Source organism: Grus americana, chromosome 13, assembly GCF_028858705.1.
Source record: "Grus americana isolate bGruAme1 chromosome 13, bGruAme1.mat, whole genome shotgun sequence".
Taxonomy (NCBI): Eukaryota; Metazoa; Chordata; class Aves; order Gruiformes; family Gruidae; genus Grus; species Grus americana.
This window is the reverse complement of record NC_072864.1, coordinates 5,531,532-5,549,846: the sequence shown is the minus strand read 5'-3', so window position 1 is coordinate 5,549,846 and position 18,315 is coordinate 5,531,532. Positions and strand designations below refer to the sequence as shown.

Sequence of the window (18,315 nt, the reverse complement as noted above, 5' to 3'; positions counted from 1 at the left end):
TGTTTTCACATTCCTGAAGATTGTGAATTTTTTTGTCGTGGTGTTTTTTCCATACTGTTCAAACAGCAGGCACAACCCACATTAAGCTGGAGCTTACTCAAATTCTGATGAAACGTGACCCCTTGCCCTTCCTGTCTTTGTTCCTTCCTAGTTTTAACTGCTAAAGCTGCTGTAAGCGTTCCTGAAAAGTTCTGCCTGTTTTTCAAAGTAGATGTGTTGAGAAAGGGCGAGAAGAAATTTTCACAAGCAACTACAGATACTTTAATATTGTGCTTTCCTGAGCACAGTAGGAAAATGCTTCAGCCTCATGCTGTTGTGCTCTTTTTATTTAAACTCCAAAACCTTGAGTATTTAGTGCAGACAAACGCCCGAAGTTCACATATTTTTCCAAGCCCAAACTTGATCAGTAGCTAGACTAAACCTATCCAATTTTGTTGTTTTCCCTACTTTAATATGGTCCCGTATATACTGTTTTTTTTAAAAAAAAAAGAGATTGTGGTCTTCATCCCGCAGTTCTCTGCCACTTACTCAGTTTTCATAATTCTAGGTAACTTGGTGCTAAAAAGCAGTGAAAATACTGACTGTGTCCTCTTCCCACAGTAAGGAAAGGAAGCTAATGAAATATGGTGAGAGGTGTCTTGCTCTGTAACAGAGTTCCTGTGTAGAGGACTTCTCCTTTTCTCAGTTCATCTGTCGTCCTCTGTGACAACTACAAACCATTCCCTTGCTTTCCACAGAATCTTAATCCTTCAGCATATAGCACGGACACCTAATCCTTTTATTTGGCCTTTAAAAATTGATCTCTCCAAGATGATTGATAAGTAGCAACCTCTCCTTCAGTGCAGAAGAGAGGCTTACTTCTGAATCGTGAGTTAAAATAATGCAGAATTTTCAAAGGTCAGCTGTATCCATGAGGATATTTCCTAACTTTTTCCCTCAAATTAACCTGGTATGGCCATGAAAATATACGGGATGCTTTTGGAGGTTTTTCAAACTTAACTGTTCTCTGTAAATTAGTTAATAAAAGATCTAGGAGCAGCCACCTAATATAACATTGATTTGTATGTCTTCAGGGTCTATCAATAGTAACTGTGCCAGCATCTGCAAAAGTGCAGCAGCATTTTGTAGAAATTTGTTTCAGAACCATAGAGAGGATGCTGACAGCTCTAGATAACTGGGACATCTTTACAAAAGCCGGTGTCCCACATGGGTGATGACTACCTACTTACCAGGTTTCCAAAGGCTGCAACTTGGAAAACTGCTTTTCACTTGGTACAAAGATCAGGCTGATGTAGCATTGAAATGAGAATATGCTTAAAGTGAACATAGGGGACTCGTGAGATTACAGTAAGAGCTAGAAAGGGATTGAAAAGAGCCTGATACATGATTGGGAAGGTTGGTTCAATTTCAGGTAATGGACGTTTCTTTTTTTTTCCCAAAATCCCTTACCATTTTGATTTCTGGTCTTCTGTCCCGTGTTTAAGCATTGCCAAGTGCTGCATTCTTTTTACTGAAGTGGGGATTTCTTGTTGCTGATAAAGTACAATTAAAGAAGTTCAGGAATTATATGGGGGAAGGCACTGATTAATATTGATATAGCAATTTGTTATTTCCCCTACCGTGGACTATTAAGACTTAAAATCAGAAGAGTCATAAAAGCATTTAAGACAAAGCTGCCTAAAATTTTCTCTGTAGGGAAAATTGACTGGCATAGCTGTTGTAGAAGAGGCTGTCTTATATGCCTGCTCTCTTCCAGAGGGTCACCCTGGGTGGGTGCAAGAATTTATTCCATATATATTGCACAGATGAGTGGAGCAACTCTGAAATAAAGTAACTTCAGAGTAAAGTATCCTGACCTTCCAAACAGCAGTACCTATTGCTTTTCCTGGCTAGGAAGAGCCACAACTGTGCTGAACTGGACGATGTTACCAGCTGTTTTTACATAACAAATTAACTTGTGCACTCTGCTTTTGATTCAAACACAGCAGCTGCAGACAGAACTTGGAATTCTTTTAATGTATTCAATAAAAATTCCATACCATTTTTTATTACTATTTTTACAGGTGGATTTATTTAAATGACCAGAACCTATGTATCCCAACTAGTTCTTCCTTCGTGTACGGAGCTGTGCCCATTGGAGCCAGCATATATGTGATTGGAGATCTCGATACAGGTCAGAATTAGAACTAATAACTGCCTGTCGCTTGTCTTCTTCCAGTCTTTCACATACATGGCACTAATGAGACTGATTTTTTTTTTAATTTTTTTTTTTTTTTTTTCAAATAAAAGGCTGGGATTCTGTTCTGTTAAGTTACTGTTGTCTTCAGGGGAATTACACTGGACATACAGAAATGTACGAGTTGGTTTTGTACATTGGAGCTCTTCAGAAACAAATTCAACACTATAATCACTTGGTTAATTAGCAGTTTTATGATCAGAAGAGATCGAGACTAAGAGTATGTTACTGCATTTGTCCAAATATAAGAAAAAAACATTAGTGCCTGAGGTTGTTTCTCCCATCTTTGCAGCAGTAAGCAGGTGGTTCTGCATTCTGGGGGTTCTGCATCGTCCAGTGGTTCATATGGATGTGACAGTGGCTCTTGGCTCTAAATCTCAACTGAATAAATGTGTCCTAACAAACATATTCAGTGCTCAGCTTTCAGCATCTGGCCACATACTGTAAAAAAAACATTGGGAAGACTGCATGCTTTTATGGCCATATGTATGGGTAGGAGTGTGTAGCGGGGCTTTCTACAAAATATGAAAGAGCAAAATTCCAGATGTGGTGGCTTTAAGTAGATAAGAAATGTCACAGTAGTTTCCTTTTGACAATAATTTCAACCATACATCCAGAAATTGATTTGTGTTTCTGCATGTGCTTTTGTTCACACATTTGCATTATTAGAGGTTAAATGTGGTGATAGCTAATGGTATGTTTTAAGCATTTCATCTTTTTTTTTATGCATGTGTGAATTCAGGTACGAATTATGACTATGTTAGAGAATTTAAAAGAAGCACGGGCACCTGGCAGCGCACTAAACCACTATTTCCATCGGACCTTCGCCGTACTGGCTGTGCAGCCTTGCGAATCGCAAACTGCAAGCTCTTTCGACTGCAGCTTCAACAAGGATTATTCCGCATTCGCGTACCTTCTCCGTGATCCGTATGCTGACAGTGGAGGAGACTGGAAGAATTCTGCGCAGTCCACCATAATATAGCTCTATATAAAGGAAAAGCTGAGAAATTACAGCTGAAACTTACACTGTATGCTGTGCTTTGGTATGGTAACTGTTTTTGTTTTAAATGCTTAAAAAGCTTGAGTCTCAGTTCTTGTTTCGGGAACAAATAACTTAAGTATACATTAAAAAGAAGAGAGGGGGGAAAATAAAAGGGGGAAGCAAGGAAACACCTTCAGTCGTAAGCATTTGGAGTTTAAACCATGTTATTGAGGAGGTTTCGCGTGCCTGAAAAAAGTGGGAATTGGTCTTCCTTTGGCGAAGTTTATTGAAAAGCAAAAAAGATTTAAGATGCGTTCCCCTGGGGGGAACTGATAGGAATAAACGTGCTATCTTGGACTGGATAGCTCTAATACACAGAAGCTATATGATAACCAACCTCCCTGGTATACTGCAAAGACTGTTGTCAGACCGTAATGCCGTAGGAGATGTTGGTTGTTGCACCTTTTATTTCTAGTCCTTCCTCAAAAGTTAAGGTCTGTGCCTGAAAATGGTGGAGGTGTGTACATATGGTTTTTCATTCATTTGCAATGTTTTCATTCCTACAAATATTTTTAATATATTTAAAACGGACTAATCTGAAATGGATACAGTATACTTCAGAGAAGTAAACTGTTTTTTTCTACGCTGTCATTTGAATGGCCTGGTGAACAGCTGGGTGGGTTGCATTTCTGTGTGGGCTTTGGTGGCTGTTTCCTTGAAGTAAAAAGGGAAACGACGTTCGGAATGGCTCATGATGATTGCTGCTTTTGGTAAAAGACAACAAAACTTGACAAATTAAAGAAAATAGGTTATGTTCCTTTTTACTTCAGATCACTTGCAAATTAAGAATAGTTTTTAAGACTGAGGATTATAGAGAGGTGTGTTTTATCTTTGTTAGGACAAAGGTGAAATATGACAAGGATATATTTGTTTTGCAGAAGAACTTATTTTTGGACTAAGAGTTAAGGAAAATTTATACAACAACTTTAAATTGGGATCAGAAGTTGGTTTACTAATGATTTCTGTGCTAAGGTACAGTCTTGTTTACTGCTATCTGACTTTGAAAGCTGGGTTTTAAGGTGTGGTTATAGTGAAGAATTTAGTATCTTGCATTTTATTTCTTACTAAGTCTTGTTCACATCAGTAGCGGTATTTAATTGACTTTTGTTCATAGTCAAGATCAGCTGGTAGAACACTTTTTACCTCAATTTTTTTATTTCATTATTGTGATGGGTGGGATGTAACCTGTATTTATTTAAAAGGAATAAAATGAGAGAGATGGAAATAGAAATAAGACCTCCTGCCCTTCAGAAAAGGAGACTTTGTATAACCAGTATTATAACTACATACAATATTTTCCATTCTGCAACTTCGTGGACCTCAGACAAGCCGATCCTACCCTCAGTTGTGTTAGTGTAAGCCTTCATCATCTTTATTGAATCATCTTAGATCTGCTGAAATACAATCCCAAATTAGTACAAAATAGTTATATTTCACTAAATATTCCTTGAAGAGACATTCTGAAACTTACTTCTGCTCAGTCCTTCTGTAGCGCTGATGTGTGGTTGGAATTACTCTGATTCTGAGCAAAGGGGTAGGGGAAAAAAAAAGAGGGCAGCAGCCAATCCATTGTCCATTATTTATTTTTTTTTATTTTTTACAATGCTGAAGTGCTGCAAAACTTGAATTATATACATCAATTTTCTGACCTATATTAGTTGGCATATTAAAAAGTCTATATATTTATGCATTGCAGTAAACTTGGGGTGTGTGTATGTATATATGTCTTTAGATTTTAAATTTATATATAATGCTTTACCACAGAAATGTGAACCACTATTTCCATCCTCGGCTGTCTTGTGAAATAAATCAAGTGCTGTTTATCTGTAAAACTTCCCTTTTTTGAAAATCTTACATTGTTCAATTTTTTTCTTAGACAAAGTGCCAAGATCCCATATTCAAAAGTGATGAATGTTCCTAAGTATCTATTTCACTTTTGAGCTCAGTTTTCTAAGTGGCTTAGAAAACTTCTGAAAATGTTACTCAGAATATTGCAGGCTGCTATCTCTTCGGTCTCTCTAGCTTCCCAGTACACTTGAGGGCATTCAGCATCCAGAAAACCTAAGTAATAATGCATATAATAAATCCAGATCATATAGACTCTAGCAGTGTTTTGCAGTTAAAGTTATTAAACTGAATGTTTACACTTCAAGTAGGATTAACAGTAGGTATTCTTACTTTTTTTTTTAAATATAAATCAAACAAATCTGCTGGTAATTGGAGTGTGTTGCAAATGCACTTGGTGAGATTTGACCAAGAAGTTTAAGCCTCTTCACCTGAAACAGTTGCAAACTTAATTCTTTAGCTCACGTGTACTCCCGTCGCTTTGTGGGCGGTTGGCAGCCAGGGACCAGGTCTCTGGAGACGTCATCTCCTGGAGTTTCGGGTGCGTGCGTAAGCTGGAGGTTTAAGCACTCCTGAGATCTCAAAACTGGCTTCCTTGGCCTTGCTTCAGGGGGATGGGATCGTTCCCCAACCGCATTGTCTGCAGGGCTGATCCCGGAGATGTTCTAGCATCTCTGTGTGTGCGGGAGGGGAGGGATGCATCTTTTGGGGTCTGACTTGTGTCTGTCTGTCCAGTTCTGATCTGCAAGCCTGGTGACAAGTGCATCTCTTGGGATGTGCGGTAACCAGGTTGGACTGCCTCCCCATTTGGAGCAAGGCTTTGAAGCCAAGGCGCTGCTTTCTCCGGGGAGAGCCTGGTTGTACAGGTGAGGGTGTATGAGAGAGGGATAGCTGACCTCTGGCTTGCCTTGGGAAAGAGATGGTCGACTTCAGTAGAGGAGGGAGGCTTTGGTTCCAGGGGTGCTGAGTGGAGGGAGGGCATCGCTTTTGTGAGCATCCTGGATGTGCAAACAGCTGTGGATTGAACTGGGTTCACTGGTCCATGTCCCCACCTCCCTGGCAGCTGTGTACCCCTGCGTGTGATGGCTGAATCACATGGGAAGCAACTTGTGGATTTTCTCTGTTTGCAACCCAGGGGTTTTAAACAAGTTTCTAAACTGCCAAACCACCTAAGTTGTCCTCGCTTGGTGCTTAATTCCTTCCAGCTCATGAATCGGCACTCAAATTCAGCCAGTTTCCCTGCAGGTGATTCTTTGAATGATTTTCTTAGCCAGCTGTCTGTGCAGCCTGTGAGCTTCCCAGCATCAGGTTTTTAGGCACCTTCCTTACTGATTTACTAAACTAGGTGCCTCGCTGGGGTTGTGAGTTTGTCACAGCATTGAAATGCTGATGTTTTGAGACCGATGTCTATATCCCTGAAGGGTGCCCACCCCACCTCGGCTGGGGGCCAGGTCCCCAGGTGCAGCTCTCGGGCAGTTGCATCTTGCGTCAAGCCCAGCACGATCCCAAGCGAGGACTAGCTGGGTCACGTTGCAGCTGGAGTGACTTGGGTTGGGCCTCGGCATCCTTTCCTTCCCCCTGCTGCAGAATTGGACAAACCCCAGCCATTGTAATCAGAAAATCACCAAATAGGAGGTGGGGTTGTGGAAGATGGGAATAGCGGTGGCTTTTTTCTCCCCTTGCTCCACCTCTTACTATAATTCCTCCCCAAAAAGTTTCCTCTTCCTTTTTCCATGTGCCACAAGATATTTTTGGAAAAGCTCTGGGATTGCTAATTTAAGGGTAAAATCAAAAATTTGAGTGTATAAGTGGTGAAAAAAGAGATAATGCCATAAGCACACACATCAGTGTCCTCTGTGCTTGTGGTATGAGTGTGGTCTTGGGGCTGCTCTGCACAGCAGAAAGTGAGCACAGAAGCAAAGGTGTAAAGTGCTGTGGCTCTCATAAAATAAATCTCTAGGGTTTCTTAGGGAGCCACACGCCTGGCCTCCGTTCCTTACCTGGCCTTGTGAGATGCTCGTGTTCCTAAAGAGTCAGTGTTGGACTTGAAATTCCCATCCTTTCTGTTTTTATGACCTGAAAAAGATGTGTCCTGAAGAGTCTTCTCTTTTGTTATACCACAGCAAGGTCTGCCTGTCCTCAAATATTTTATCAGCTATTCTGTAAGTTTTAGTTATTGTGAAATGCTGTATCAACTCAGCTGTTCCTGGTCAAGTCACTTTCCATAGCTTTTGAGGGTACCTCCTCTTTAAATTGAAGGCAAATTAATGTGAGATTACACAAAAGGATAGTGGTGAATCTGAAAATAAAAAGCAAATTTACAAAATCAGCTCACTAATATCTGTGGGCAGGCTGTATCCCTCTAGCTTTTGACTGCACAAAACTCACATGTCACACAGCCTGCCTTCTGAAGTGGAGTTCTTGCTGAAAACAGGAGTTTTTCATCAAAACTACTGAAGCACCTGTCTTGCTTTATAAACTCCCCTTCCAGAAATCACCAGGCAGCTTAATTTCTTTTTTGCAATATTGCTTGTGCCTGCATGAGTTAGTAAATGCACAAGTACAAAAGTGAGGGGGTTAGGGAGTGTTCTTCCCTGTTTTAACTGCAGTTTCTCCGGTTGGTTCCGTAAATACTGCGGCCGTACAGCCTGCATGGGTTTTGGTAACGCGCATGTGCCATGCAAACTGCAGGATGCAATAACAAATGCAAGTTGTTACAAGTGCCAAACTTTTGGCTTCCTCTGTATATAACAATAATTCAATTGTTCTGTTAGAATACAGAGATGCTTAAAATTCACTGTGTTCCAAAAAAGAGCAGTTGTTCTTTTTTTTTTTTTTTTTGAATGAATGCTATTTAAAACACTGTAAATCTTTGCCTTTTTTTTTAATACTGTTCTGCAGGTTTATGTTACTCTTCACAGCTGCCTTGAGACATCACCCTGTGATGCGTATGGACACTTTGCTCTTTATCGGAGCACTAGTGCCATGCAAGTATATAACAAATGGCAGCTGACAACAGGTTTTAGTATTTAAAATTATAGATGATCGCACTTAGATAAAGTGCAATTCGTTTGAATTAATCTTATCTGCAGAAGGAAAGCTGTGTCTCAGGAAGTGTGACGATACCCAGGGACACAGGTGTACTGAAGATTGTAACTTAGGTGTGTTCTGGCGCTGCTCACAGCGACGCTTTCCAAGGAATTATATTTAATTTGGGGTATGGATCCTGTCTGTCTCCAATGTTAGCATCAAGGTTTTGGGGTTTGTGCTCTTAACTTTGGAGCACTGAAACAGCTTCTTCAGGTGGGTGGGAGAGGTGATAATTATGTACATGTTTGGTTTGCAGTTAGAAGCTACTATTTCCATCTGAAATTCCCTTTTACCATTAAGGAACGAGTACAGGCCTGCGTTTCAGTCATCAGCGCTGCAGCCTTTTGACATTTGCCATTTTCTGTCGCTCTTCCTTCTTTGTTGGTGGAGTCGAGAGCTGTGTTGGTAGGGTCTGTGCTGAGCCAGTGAAAGCGGACTTGGAGATACCGCTGTAAAGCCAGTCAGATTTGGGTGAATCGTTTTCTGTGGGGTCACATCCGTGTGTTGTGAAGTGTACTGGTAGGTCGGGCACCTGCTCCCCGGCCATCCCCAGGGGATTTGGTTTATTTGTTTTTCTGGGCAATTCTTTGCTGTAGGAAGGATTGCAGCCAGGCTTTAAGGTGACATCTCTGGTCAGCCATGTCCTGCGTGACTCTGTAATCTAACTGCTGTTCTACTCCAGTAATAATTCTCTCAAATTTTTGATTAACAGGTAAGCTAAAAGAATAGACTAAAACCACGCGAAGTGCCTAACTAGATAAACACCTGCTAAAAAGGATTAAGAGTAATAGGAGAATTAAACTATAAACTGCTACCAACAGGTGAATCTGTTATAAATTTGTTGTTGATTACAAAATCTTAAAGATACTTTTAAAACCGGCTTATTCTAAGTAGCTGCTTATTAGTTACAAAAATAATTAAAATACATAAAGGATTAGTTTAGAATAATACTTGAAGGTTATTTGAAGTAATCTGTTGAAATGTCTTGAAAAGTGAGTTGGAAGATTAGAACTTTTCAATGTAAAAGGCTAAATCTTGTTGCCCAGTATTTTTGCAGGGTTTCGTGTGAATAGTGAACACCTGCCAGGGCGCATCAGTAGATGAACATGCTCAATGCCGTTGCCTACCTGTGCCCTTGAGTTCTCGTAATGAAACGAGACTATACTGAGCCCTTGTAAAAGCTGATGGATCTGATTACAATAATAGGATAGAAAGAAGCATCCCCAGTGTAAGTAACATTATTTTATTGATAAAACATGAAAACGTAATATATTTTTTAAAGACTAGTTGCTTTTGAATGACCATCTAATGCCCTTGATTACTTTTTTTTCTTTGCCTTTCCTCCTTCCTTTCTTTTCAGTTAATGCTAAGACATCCTCTGCTTTTGTCAAGGGCAAGTTTCTTTCATCTGTACTTCTAAACCCAGTCAGAGCTTGAAAGATAGGTAAGCAGGCTGTACAGTGGGCTGCTTTTACAAGTATAACTTCTGTGCATTCTATTAGCATGCTGCCGCCTCTGCTAATTTCAGAATAGAAAAAAACCAAACTCCTGGAACTATCTTGCACCTGATGAAAGCAAGAGCCATTATGGAAAGTCTGCGTTTCAGCGTGCGGTAGGCGGCATGCTACAAACCCCTTATCCCTGGCTGTTCTGGAGATTCTCACCTTAATGATCTCACACGCTAAAGCTTCGACGAGGCAGCATCTGTTTTATTAATTTACACACGATAGCAGGAAAGCATTATCATCCTTGTTGCTTGTTTTGCTATTTTTAGGTCTTAAAAAGCAAAGTCTGCCTAATTATTAGAATAAGTAAACCGGTACACCGAGTATCTGGCAAGGTGGTCAAGTTGAACAGAGCTGACATTCAGACTCTTTCAGAACTAGTCTTAAACTAGTCCAAAGGACTCTTCTGGACTGCTTAGAGAACCTGGGATCTGTTTTAGCTTTTGTTTGCTTGGGGAAACAGCTGCTAAGTCAATTTTGAGCATTTCTTTCTTCCCTCCCTGACTTCCAAAACCTAATGATTTGCTTCTTGTAATTGAATTTTTTTTGTATTTAAGGGTCTGAGACTGTATTTTGCAATGTGTGGCGAGTATTCTATCGTGTCTTAGTTTAGCCGATGTAAACAGCAAGCTGCATGCTGGTGAAGTCCTAGAAGGTGGGAGGCAGCGTTACAGTGTTAAGGGGAAGGAGAAGTATCAGTAAACCAGCAAGATTCTCCATATACTGCACATGGCCTTGCCGTGTGTATCCGATGGGGCAAGAGGCCGTTTCTGGCACAGAGCTTGTGTAATTGCCACCCCTCGCTGCCCTCGGCGTTTGGGAACGTGGCTGGGACGGTGCCCGGCTGCAGACGTGTCGAGTGCCAGAGAGGGCTCGGGGCAGTGCCTGGCTGGGAACTGACCCCAGAGCCCTGTCAAACCAAGAGATGCAGATTGCTGCGTATGCCCCACACGTAATGCTGACTTCTGGTCTTGGCTCTTCTGTCTTTTGCTCTTATTAACACGATTTTGCTTTCACTCCTGCTGCAAATTTCCTTCGGAATGCATTGCTGATGCTCCTGCGGGTTGGAGGATGTCCACACAAACTCATTCTCCCTGTGCACCAGCTTTTTACATGTCTCTGCATCCTTTAACCCCACTCAGTGTATGTGGGGAGAGTGCTTGATATATGATGACATGACTTTTCATCAAGCTTGTAAAACTAATGTCAGCAGGTTGGAGATCACCTGAACATCTGTAAGTAATCCTATAGGTAGAACACGTATAGCCCGCTCCTGTGTATATGTGTTACTTGTGGCTGGAATTCTGCCGCCATGTCTGTGGGGAAAAGCCCCTATTCCCAGCTACCTCATTTTTTTTTTTCTTTGCACTTTGTCAAATCTTTTTTTTTGTTTGTTTTCGTTTAAATTGCATTTTGTCCTTCAATAAAAAAACTAAAAGCAGACAAGAAGCAGGGCAGAATGATGCCATTGTCCAAGGACAGTTTACTTTAATTTCATTTTAAATGCATGTTTCTGTACAAAAAGACCAAGGTTGGCCTGCAGCTGCTGTAAAAAGTAAATAAAAATTTATATTACTTGAAAGTAACTATTATACCTGTAAATGAGAGAAGCAATTGAAAGACTGTCCTGACAATTTTTAAATAGGAAAAAATCTGTTTAAAAAATAGAAGTCTGTGCTCTTTTAAGGACAGATCAGATAGTTTTCTCTCTGCCTCTACTCTGCACTGTTTTGCCTGCGAACTTGATCCATTGTCTCAATAGAGAGATTGACTGATTTTTCTGTAATATCTAATCTGGATTTTTTTTCCCATGGAGTTCCCCATTTATGCATCTACAGAGAAAAACTGTCCAAATAAAACCCCACCTTCCATACCTGAGATTATGTATTTGCCCATTTCTTTGGGATCTTCAAGTATGCAGGGCTTTGCTTAGCTTGAAGAAAAAAAAAAAAGTATTTTCTTCTGCTTCTAAAGGTGCTATTTTGACTTATTTTTTAATTCCTTACACTGTGCTTGACTTCTTTAAGTACTGATGTAAGCTGATAATCAGCTTGTGTTTGTTCTCTGAGTTTCAGTTTGGGGGGGGGGTTGGTGATTTTTTTTGTTGGTTGGGTTTTTTTAGTATTTGGTCCTTTTTTTTAAAATACATTCCTTTTCATAAAGACAGTTTCAAAGGCCTTAATACGAAATGTATTCGGGAACTGCTGCTTTTTTTCCTGTCTTTGTAAAGGCAAAACCAAGAAACGCTTCCTGGGGAACACTTTCCTCTAAAATTTTAAGTAGCAGCTCATATTAACTTTGAATTCAATGTAGCAAACATTTTATTGGCCGTGCAGAAATAGTAGGGATAAAACAAGGAGCTATTCATCTCTCTGCAGACTGTACCAATTAGCTGCTAATTCCAGAGCCTTCTCTTGGCATGACGGTGGCTATTCCGTAAATATTAATCTTCTTGGGCTGGGTCCCGGGACCCGGCTGCATGTTGTTCCTTGCGTGTCTGGGACACGCTGACCTATGTGGGTGTCAGAGCATCGGGATGTTGGGCCAGGTCTGGGTTTTGCCTCAGCCCTCATCTGTTCAGCTCTCGTGTCAGAGGCACGTGCGTGGCTGGCAAGCTCTGTTCACGCCGGGGGGTTTAGCTGCCCCGTGCCGTGGGTGGTCAGGAGGTGGATGGAGGGAACCTACCGACTGCTGCCATCGCTAGAGTGACGTCTGCTCCGTAGATCCGAGGAGAAGGCTCTTGTAGACGCAAGCAATGAGTAGAGAGCTGAGTTTTAGTCCTGTGTAGGAACTTTATTGTCATCCTTATTGTGCTGTCTTTATTTTTGTTTAATCTGTATCATCAATTTGATTTAGGGATTTGGTAACGTAACATTGCTAAAAGTTTTTCATTCTGTGGGGGACACAAAAATGGTACTCCTGCCCTGTCTGAAGCAGCAGGAAGGATCAGGGAGTTGATGTTTGAACTTGTCCCATCTCCATACATCAAGTTACTGCCTTTTCGTAGGCTTGACAGTCCTAGTGGTGGAGCATTTCTCAGTCTCGTTAATCTAAGGGCCATTTATCCTTTTGAGAAGAGTCCAGAGACTGTCTTGTCATTCTCCACATGTTCGGTGCTGCCCTCTGGACCATCCAACTTGTCCAGGAACCATGGGCTGGTGGCCTTCATGGGGAGTAGGGAGTACCTGCGTTACCTGTAGCACTGTCTGAAAAACAACCAATAAAGGAGGGACCCCGGAGAGCCCTGCTGAGCTTGCAAATCCTTGATCCCTCATCTTGGGGAAGGCTGAAGAGCAGCACCGTTTGTTGCCAGGCCTCTGCACCATCTGAGCCTTGCAGCTGCACCCTGGCAGCGTGGGTAAGGATGGGCCACCCTGTCCCCTCCATAAGGGTGAGATATAAAGGGTTTTGGGCTGAGTGTTATAGGAGATCTGATATTTTGTGGGTTTTGTATTTAAATCTGAAAATATTGGAGGATCTGGAACTATTTCTGGAGGGTGGAACAGCAAGTATTGGCTTAAATAATTGGGGAGCTCCTGGCCACCTGGTTTTCCCCTCCACTTTTTTTTCTTTTTTGAGTTTTTTTTTGAGAAAACAGAAATATATAGCTGCTTCCCAGTTTGTATGTTTACTGTTTAATAATCTGAAGTGGGAGCCTGACAAGCTGAGATTGTTGTAATTTTACCTTCAAAAGGAAAAAGCAAAACTTCTTCATGTTGGATGCTCTACCTTTAGAGTTTTCCCTCTCTAAACCATGTTTATTGAGTACCATGAATCTTGTAGGATTGGGCTAAAGAACTGAAATATGTATTATATGAATGGTGACTAACATAGTCTGATTTTGTACTGTACAAATACTCTATTTTAGCGTAAGAGAATGAAATAACAACTACATTGATTAATCCAATTATGATACCTGTATTCCATGAGCCAAGTAATAGGGTGTTGGAGCGTAATGCCGCATTGCTGCCACTCTCGTAAAGGTTCAGCGTTCTGCCAAATCTAAGATCTTGATGATTACCAGGATGTTGTCAGAATATATTGCCGCTTTTTCTACAAAAAATACGTCAGTGTGGTGTGGTAGAAACACTCACTTGGTCTTGTTTACCATCGCTGGCATGTAGCTTGATGGCAAGGTTTATTCCCTTCATCCAGCTGTTGTGCTTTGACTTCTGTATTACAGATGTGTTTACAGGCTTTTTATGTGCATGCGTTTTCTGTGGGGTTTTTTTGTGCTTTGTGTGGGAATGGAGTTTTTGCTTTTATTTGTTTGTGTGCCCACCCCAAAATCTTCCTATGTTGCTTTAGAGATGAATCCATGAATCGCTTGATGCCAGGCTTTGGAATGCTCTGAGCTGAGTATGTTGAGTTACTTCTGTTAAAAACGGGGAAAAATAAGATGTAAATACTCTTTGGCCTCAATCAGACTATGCAATACAGTGCACCAGAGAGCTGAATTCCTTGTGATACAGAAGACACATGGCTCTTGTGTCCTTCCAAATCCAGTCCTTGGGCCAAGGTTAGGAGAACTTGTACTCAATGGCTGCCCAAGAATCTCGCATCCAAATCAACTCTCATTCACTGGTTTTCCTCCTTCCCCTCGCGTCGCCCACCAGTTTATTGAGTGTTTTCTGTCTGAATGACGTGCTGGTTAAGTGTATCCCTCCTGTCAGTCTCCTGTTGTCGATTGGAGCTTGTCTTGTAAACCTGCTTGTCTTGCGGCTTACCCGCTGGAGTAAGTTGGGGGCCACTTCACAACGTTGCATCTCTTTGCTCTAGAGCATGTCAGGCATTCAGGGTTTGCTCTGCGCCTCCAGGCAGATGGAGGTCTTGCTTTTATGTTCCTGTGTTGTTTAGTTGTGGGTCTGGTGCTTGCAGTAAAGAATACCTGTGCTGTCTCAAATCCAGTCCAAGTACATTTTCATTTCCACCGCTTGTGCATGTGTACGTGAGTTTGATTTTGCTGCTTCCATGGCAGTTCAGGGATAAATGCCCATGTGGTCAGGACTGCTAGTAAAGGTTCTTTGTTCTCCTGTTGCTTCGTTTTTCCAGTGAAGTTTATTCCTTGTGTTCCTCTTCTTCCCCCTATTAAATACTAATAAAACCGGTAAACTCTTTTCCCCTGGTTCTGCATCCTGTGAGTAGCTCTTCTCTACCAGTTGATCACGTCTTCTCACCGTTACATGCATTCTTCCAAGTTGTTTGCCTATATTTGTCATTTACTTAACCCACCTTGTACCTCATACTGCTTCTCCCTCCTAATTCCATTTACTACTTTGTCTTTCTTTAATTCAGGTTAACCTTGATTTATTTCTCTGATTTCAAAAAGGGATTTCGGTGCATAACACGGGGGAGAAACAGAAAATCTCGCTGCAGATGTCTGTGTATATTCATTCCCTCCCCAGCACGTATGGCGTAAGGGGTTCAGCCTATTCCATTCCTAACCCCGGGTTTTTCCTAGTGCTAGTAGGCAGAACAAAGTCTGAAGGCGTTCCTTATTTCTTTCAGTAATTGAAAATATTTGGAGATTTTCTTCTTCGGAAGTAGCCACTGCAGATGAGCAGCTGGCATGCAAGAGGGTTGTTATGCTTCCATATTCAGTATTTCTAATTGAGGAACAAATAATTTATTTTGGGGAAAAATGTAAATTTTTTTGTATTTGTATGTCAAAGTGGCCTTTATAGGAAAAGCACATAAAATACTTAGATTAAAATTGCTTAGTTGTGTAATTTTAGTGGGGATTTTTGTATTGACAGGGTTTCTATGCATTTTTCAAAATATACTTGCTGTTTTGTGTTAGAATTATTGGAAATATTTTTAAAAACGTGTATTACCACATTTTCCATGGTTGATCCCTTTACTATCATTCCTTTTGAATACTACAAAGATTTTAATTAACCCTGTAAATTAATTTTCCCCCACAAATAGTTACATTAAGTCAATATAATGAGTTATAGCATGAGTATGTAGCTTTAAGGGAATAAGCCTAGTAGCGTAGCTTAATTATGGAGAGATCTTTTTGGAGAAGGGCAGTACGCAGTGTTTCGATTGCACTTAAAACACTAAATTAGCAAATTAAGTTTTTGCTGTACCTCACTGGGATTTTTTTTAAACTATTTCCATCCTATGTTGTTTACACGCGAGCATTATTTAAGTAAGTTCTATTTGTGCGGTATGCCATTCCCCTTCATTCTGTTGGGATAAGGCTAGTGTTAACAGATAGGAAAAGTTTTGGGAAGTCTGTGGTATCCTGATGGATACGACAGGAGTTTGGGGGAGGGAGGAGAGGGAAGTTAGATGCATTAGTGTGTTTTTCCATTTAATTATGTACACATTTTCACATTAGCTGAGACTAAAGTAATTGAACTTTACAATTGAATTGTAAGTAAAATTAGTGGTTGGGGGTGGGGAGGAAACAAAGAAGGGGTTTGCACAACTGTGGGCAAAAATACCCTTTAGTTGCACTGCGGTGCAATTGCCTTGACTGCCTATGCAAAGTACAACCCGAGTTTGATACATCAGACCCTTCTGTTATTGCTCTGATTTTAGTTTCTCTTCTCGAGGTGTTACTGTAAGACATGCTAAGTAGAACCTTCCCAGGAATGTTTGTCAACTGTCACTTCAGTTTTATCGTTTGATGTTTCTATGTTAATTTTTGTTCTTGTTTCTGTTTCGTAAGAGATCCCCCATGGTTCATAGGTTAGCGTAAGTGCAGGCTTTTAGGCGTAGTAACAAACGAACATTGCATGCTGCCATGTATTCTCATAATTGAAGAAAAATGTGCAATTTTAATGGTACTTTGACCTATTGCAGAAACACTGGGTTTTGCAATGGAACAAACTCTCAACAATTGAAAACACTCTGTGTCGATATTAGATGTCTTGGAAGTGAAGAAAAAGGCAGTTACTCCAATTGTACCCACAGATAATTTAGTATTGATTTTTTTTTTAAGAGTTTTACAATCAGTTATTAGGAAAATAATAAAATACACACTTCTTGGTTTACTTTACTTGCCATAAGTTGCCCAGTGCAGAGTCTGGTCCGCCTCCATCCATTTACTTTCATGGAGTAGTTGCACATAAGATTGTAACAGCAAAGCAGGAAAGCTGTTTGGTTACTTACGAGTAACCTCCCTTGCAGGATTGCTTTGTGGCTCACACGGTACGAAAAGGGACACGAGAATTTTCCTGGATTAAGTAGCATTTGCTTTGTTTACGTGTTCAGTATAATGTTGGGTGACTAAAGGGAGGTTCCCTTTTTAAAGTATTTGACTTGTGCTTTGGGGACTTAGTTGCCACTGTGCAAATTGTGCTGTAATATTGTACCAAGGATCAGTGAAAGTGTTTTATCTTTTTTAATGTCGTTTGTATTTGACCGGGTTTTATAAATGTAAGAAAACAGAGTGTTGTATTTTGATCTGAAATTTGCGTACGGTAGAAGTAACTTTGCTTTATGTATTGGAGGTTTGTTCAGAACTTGAATTATTTTATAGAAAGGTACAGACCAAAATTAATTGTCTTAAAGGTGTTTAATAAACTAACCAAATAAAACATTGATGGTTTGAAAACTTGTTAACTGCTCCGTATGCTTTTTCTTTCTATTTTTAAAAGAAAGGAAGAACGTAGTTCAAGATTTTCTCTCAAGGACTTACAAAAAAATGAAAAAAAAAAAGTAGTAGATTTTATAAATATCATCTCCCATGAGTTATCTGTTTTATTATTAAACATTTCTACATGCCAGAAATTTAATCAAAGGGGAAAACCCAAAGGAAATAAATGGAGGAGGAAAGGCTAAGGAAATAAGGGGAGGCGGGAGCGGTCCCTCTCCAGCTCTGCCCGGGCAGTAAACGCTTATGGCCGTGGGGCCGTGGATGTTGGTGATGGCCACTCTGGGAGGAGTGGGGGTGGAAGGAGCTTCTGCTCACCTGTAAAAACTCTCACAGTTGTTTGAAGTCTCCATTCTCCCCTGCAGTCACCTTCACTCGTCCTCTTCGCAAATACTGCTGCTTTCATGTGACCTTTAAAAGCAGAGGCAAAAAATATGTGAAGCGTAACTGCTCCCAAGGGCGGGTACAAACTGCTCATTCCAGGGCTGCCAGATATTTGGCGACCCTCACTTGCACCACGGCGTGCATACATAACCTCTTCAGGTTCAGAGATCTGGACTTTTTTAAGATGCCAAGCAGCTGCAATTCAAATTAAGCAATAAGCTTCCTTCGCGCTGCGCTTCTCCCTTTACTGATGTACCGGCCATCGCTTCTGCTAGTGCAGGGACGGAAGAGGCAGAGCAAGGGCTTTTGTCTATGAATAGGAGGGATCCCGTCGTCTGTGATTTATAGATGGGACTGCGATGACAGCAATAAAGTCACCCACTTCAGGAAAATACGTGATTTCACCCAGAGCTCGCTCTGCCTGTGCTTGAATAAAAGGACACAGAGGCAAGGCCAAATGTGAGGTAGGAGTCCAGGAAAAGCTGAGGTTTGGGGTAGCGTGGGCAAGGGGAGCGAAGGGGGGAGGCAGCGCCACAGCCTCAAAGCAAAACTGGGTGCTGTAAATGCGTATTCTAAAAGAGAGGGTGGGTATTAGGACAGAAAGATG

General features: G+C 40.9%; 1 protein-coding gene across 1 annotated transcript in view; it reads left to right on the top strand.

Moving 5' to 3' along the window:
* The window catches only part of GAN (gigaxonin), a 42,363-nt gene extending 25,075 nt beyond the window's left edge, over positions 1–17,288 (top strand). The window contains exons 10-11 of the mRNA XM_054840298.1: positions 2,064–2,173; positions 2,979–17,288. Coding sequence (XP_054696273.1) covers positions 2,064–2,173; positions 2,979–3,160 — 292 coding nt within the window. The 3' untranslated portion in view covers positions 3,161–17,288. The remainder of the gene's footprint in view (positions 1–2,063; positions 2,174–2,978) is intronic.
* The last annotated feature ends 1,027 nt before the right edge of the window (positions 17,289–18,315 follow it).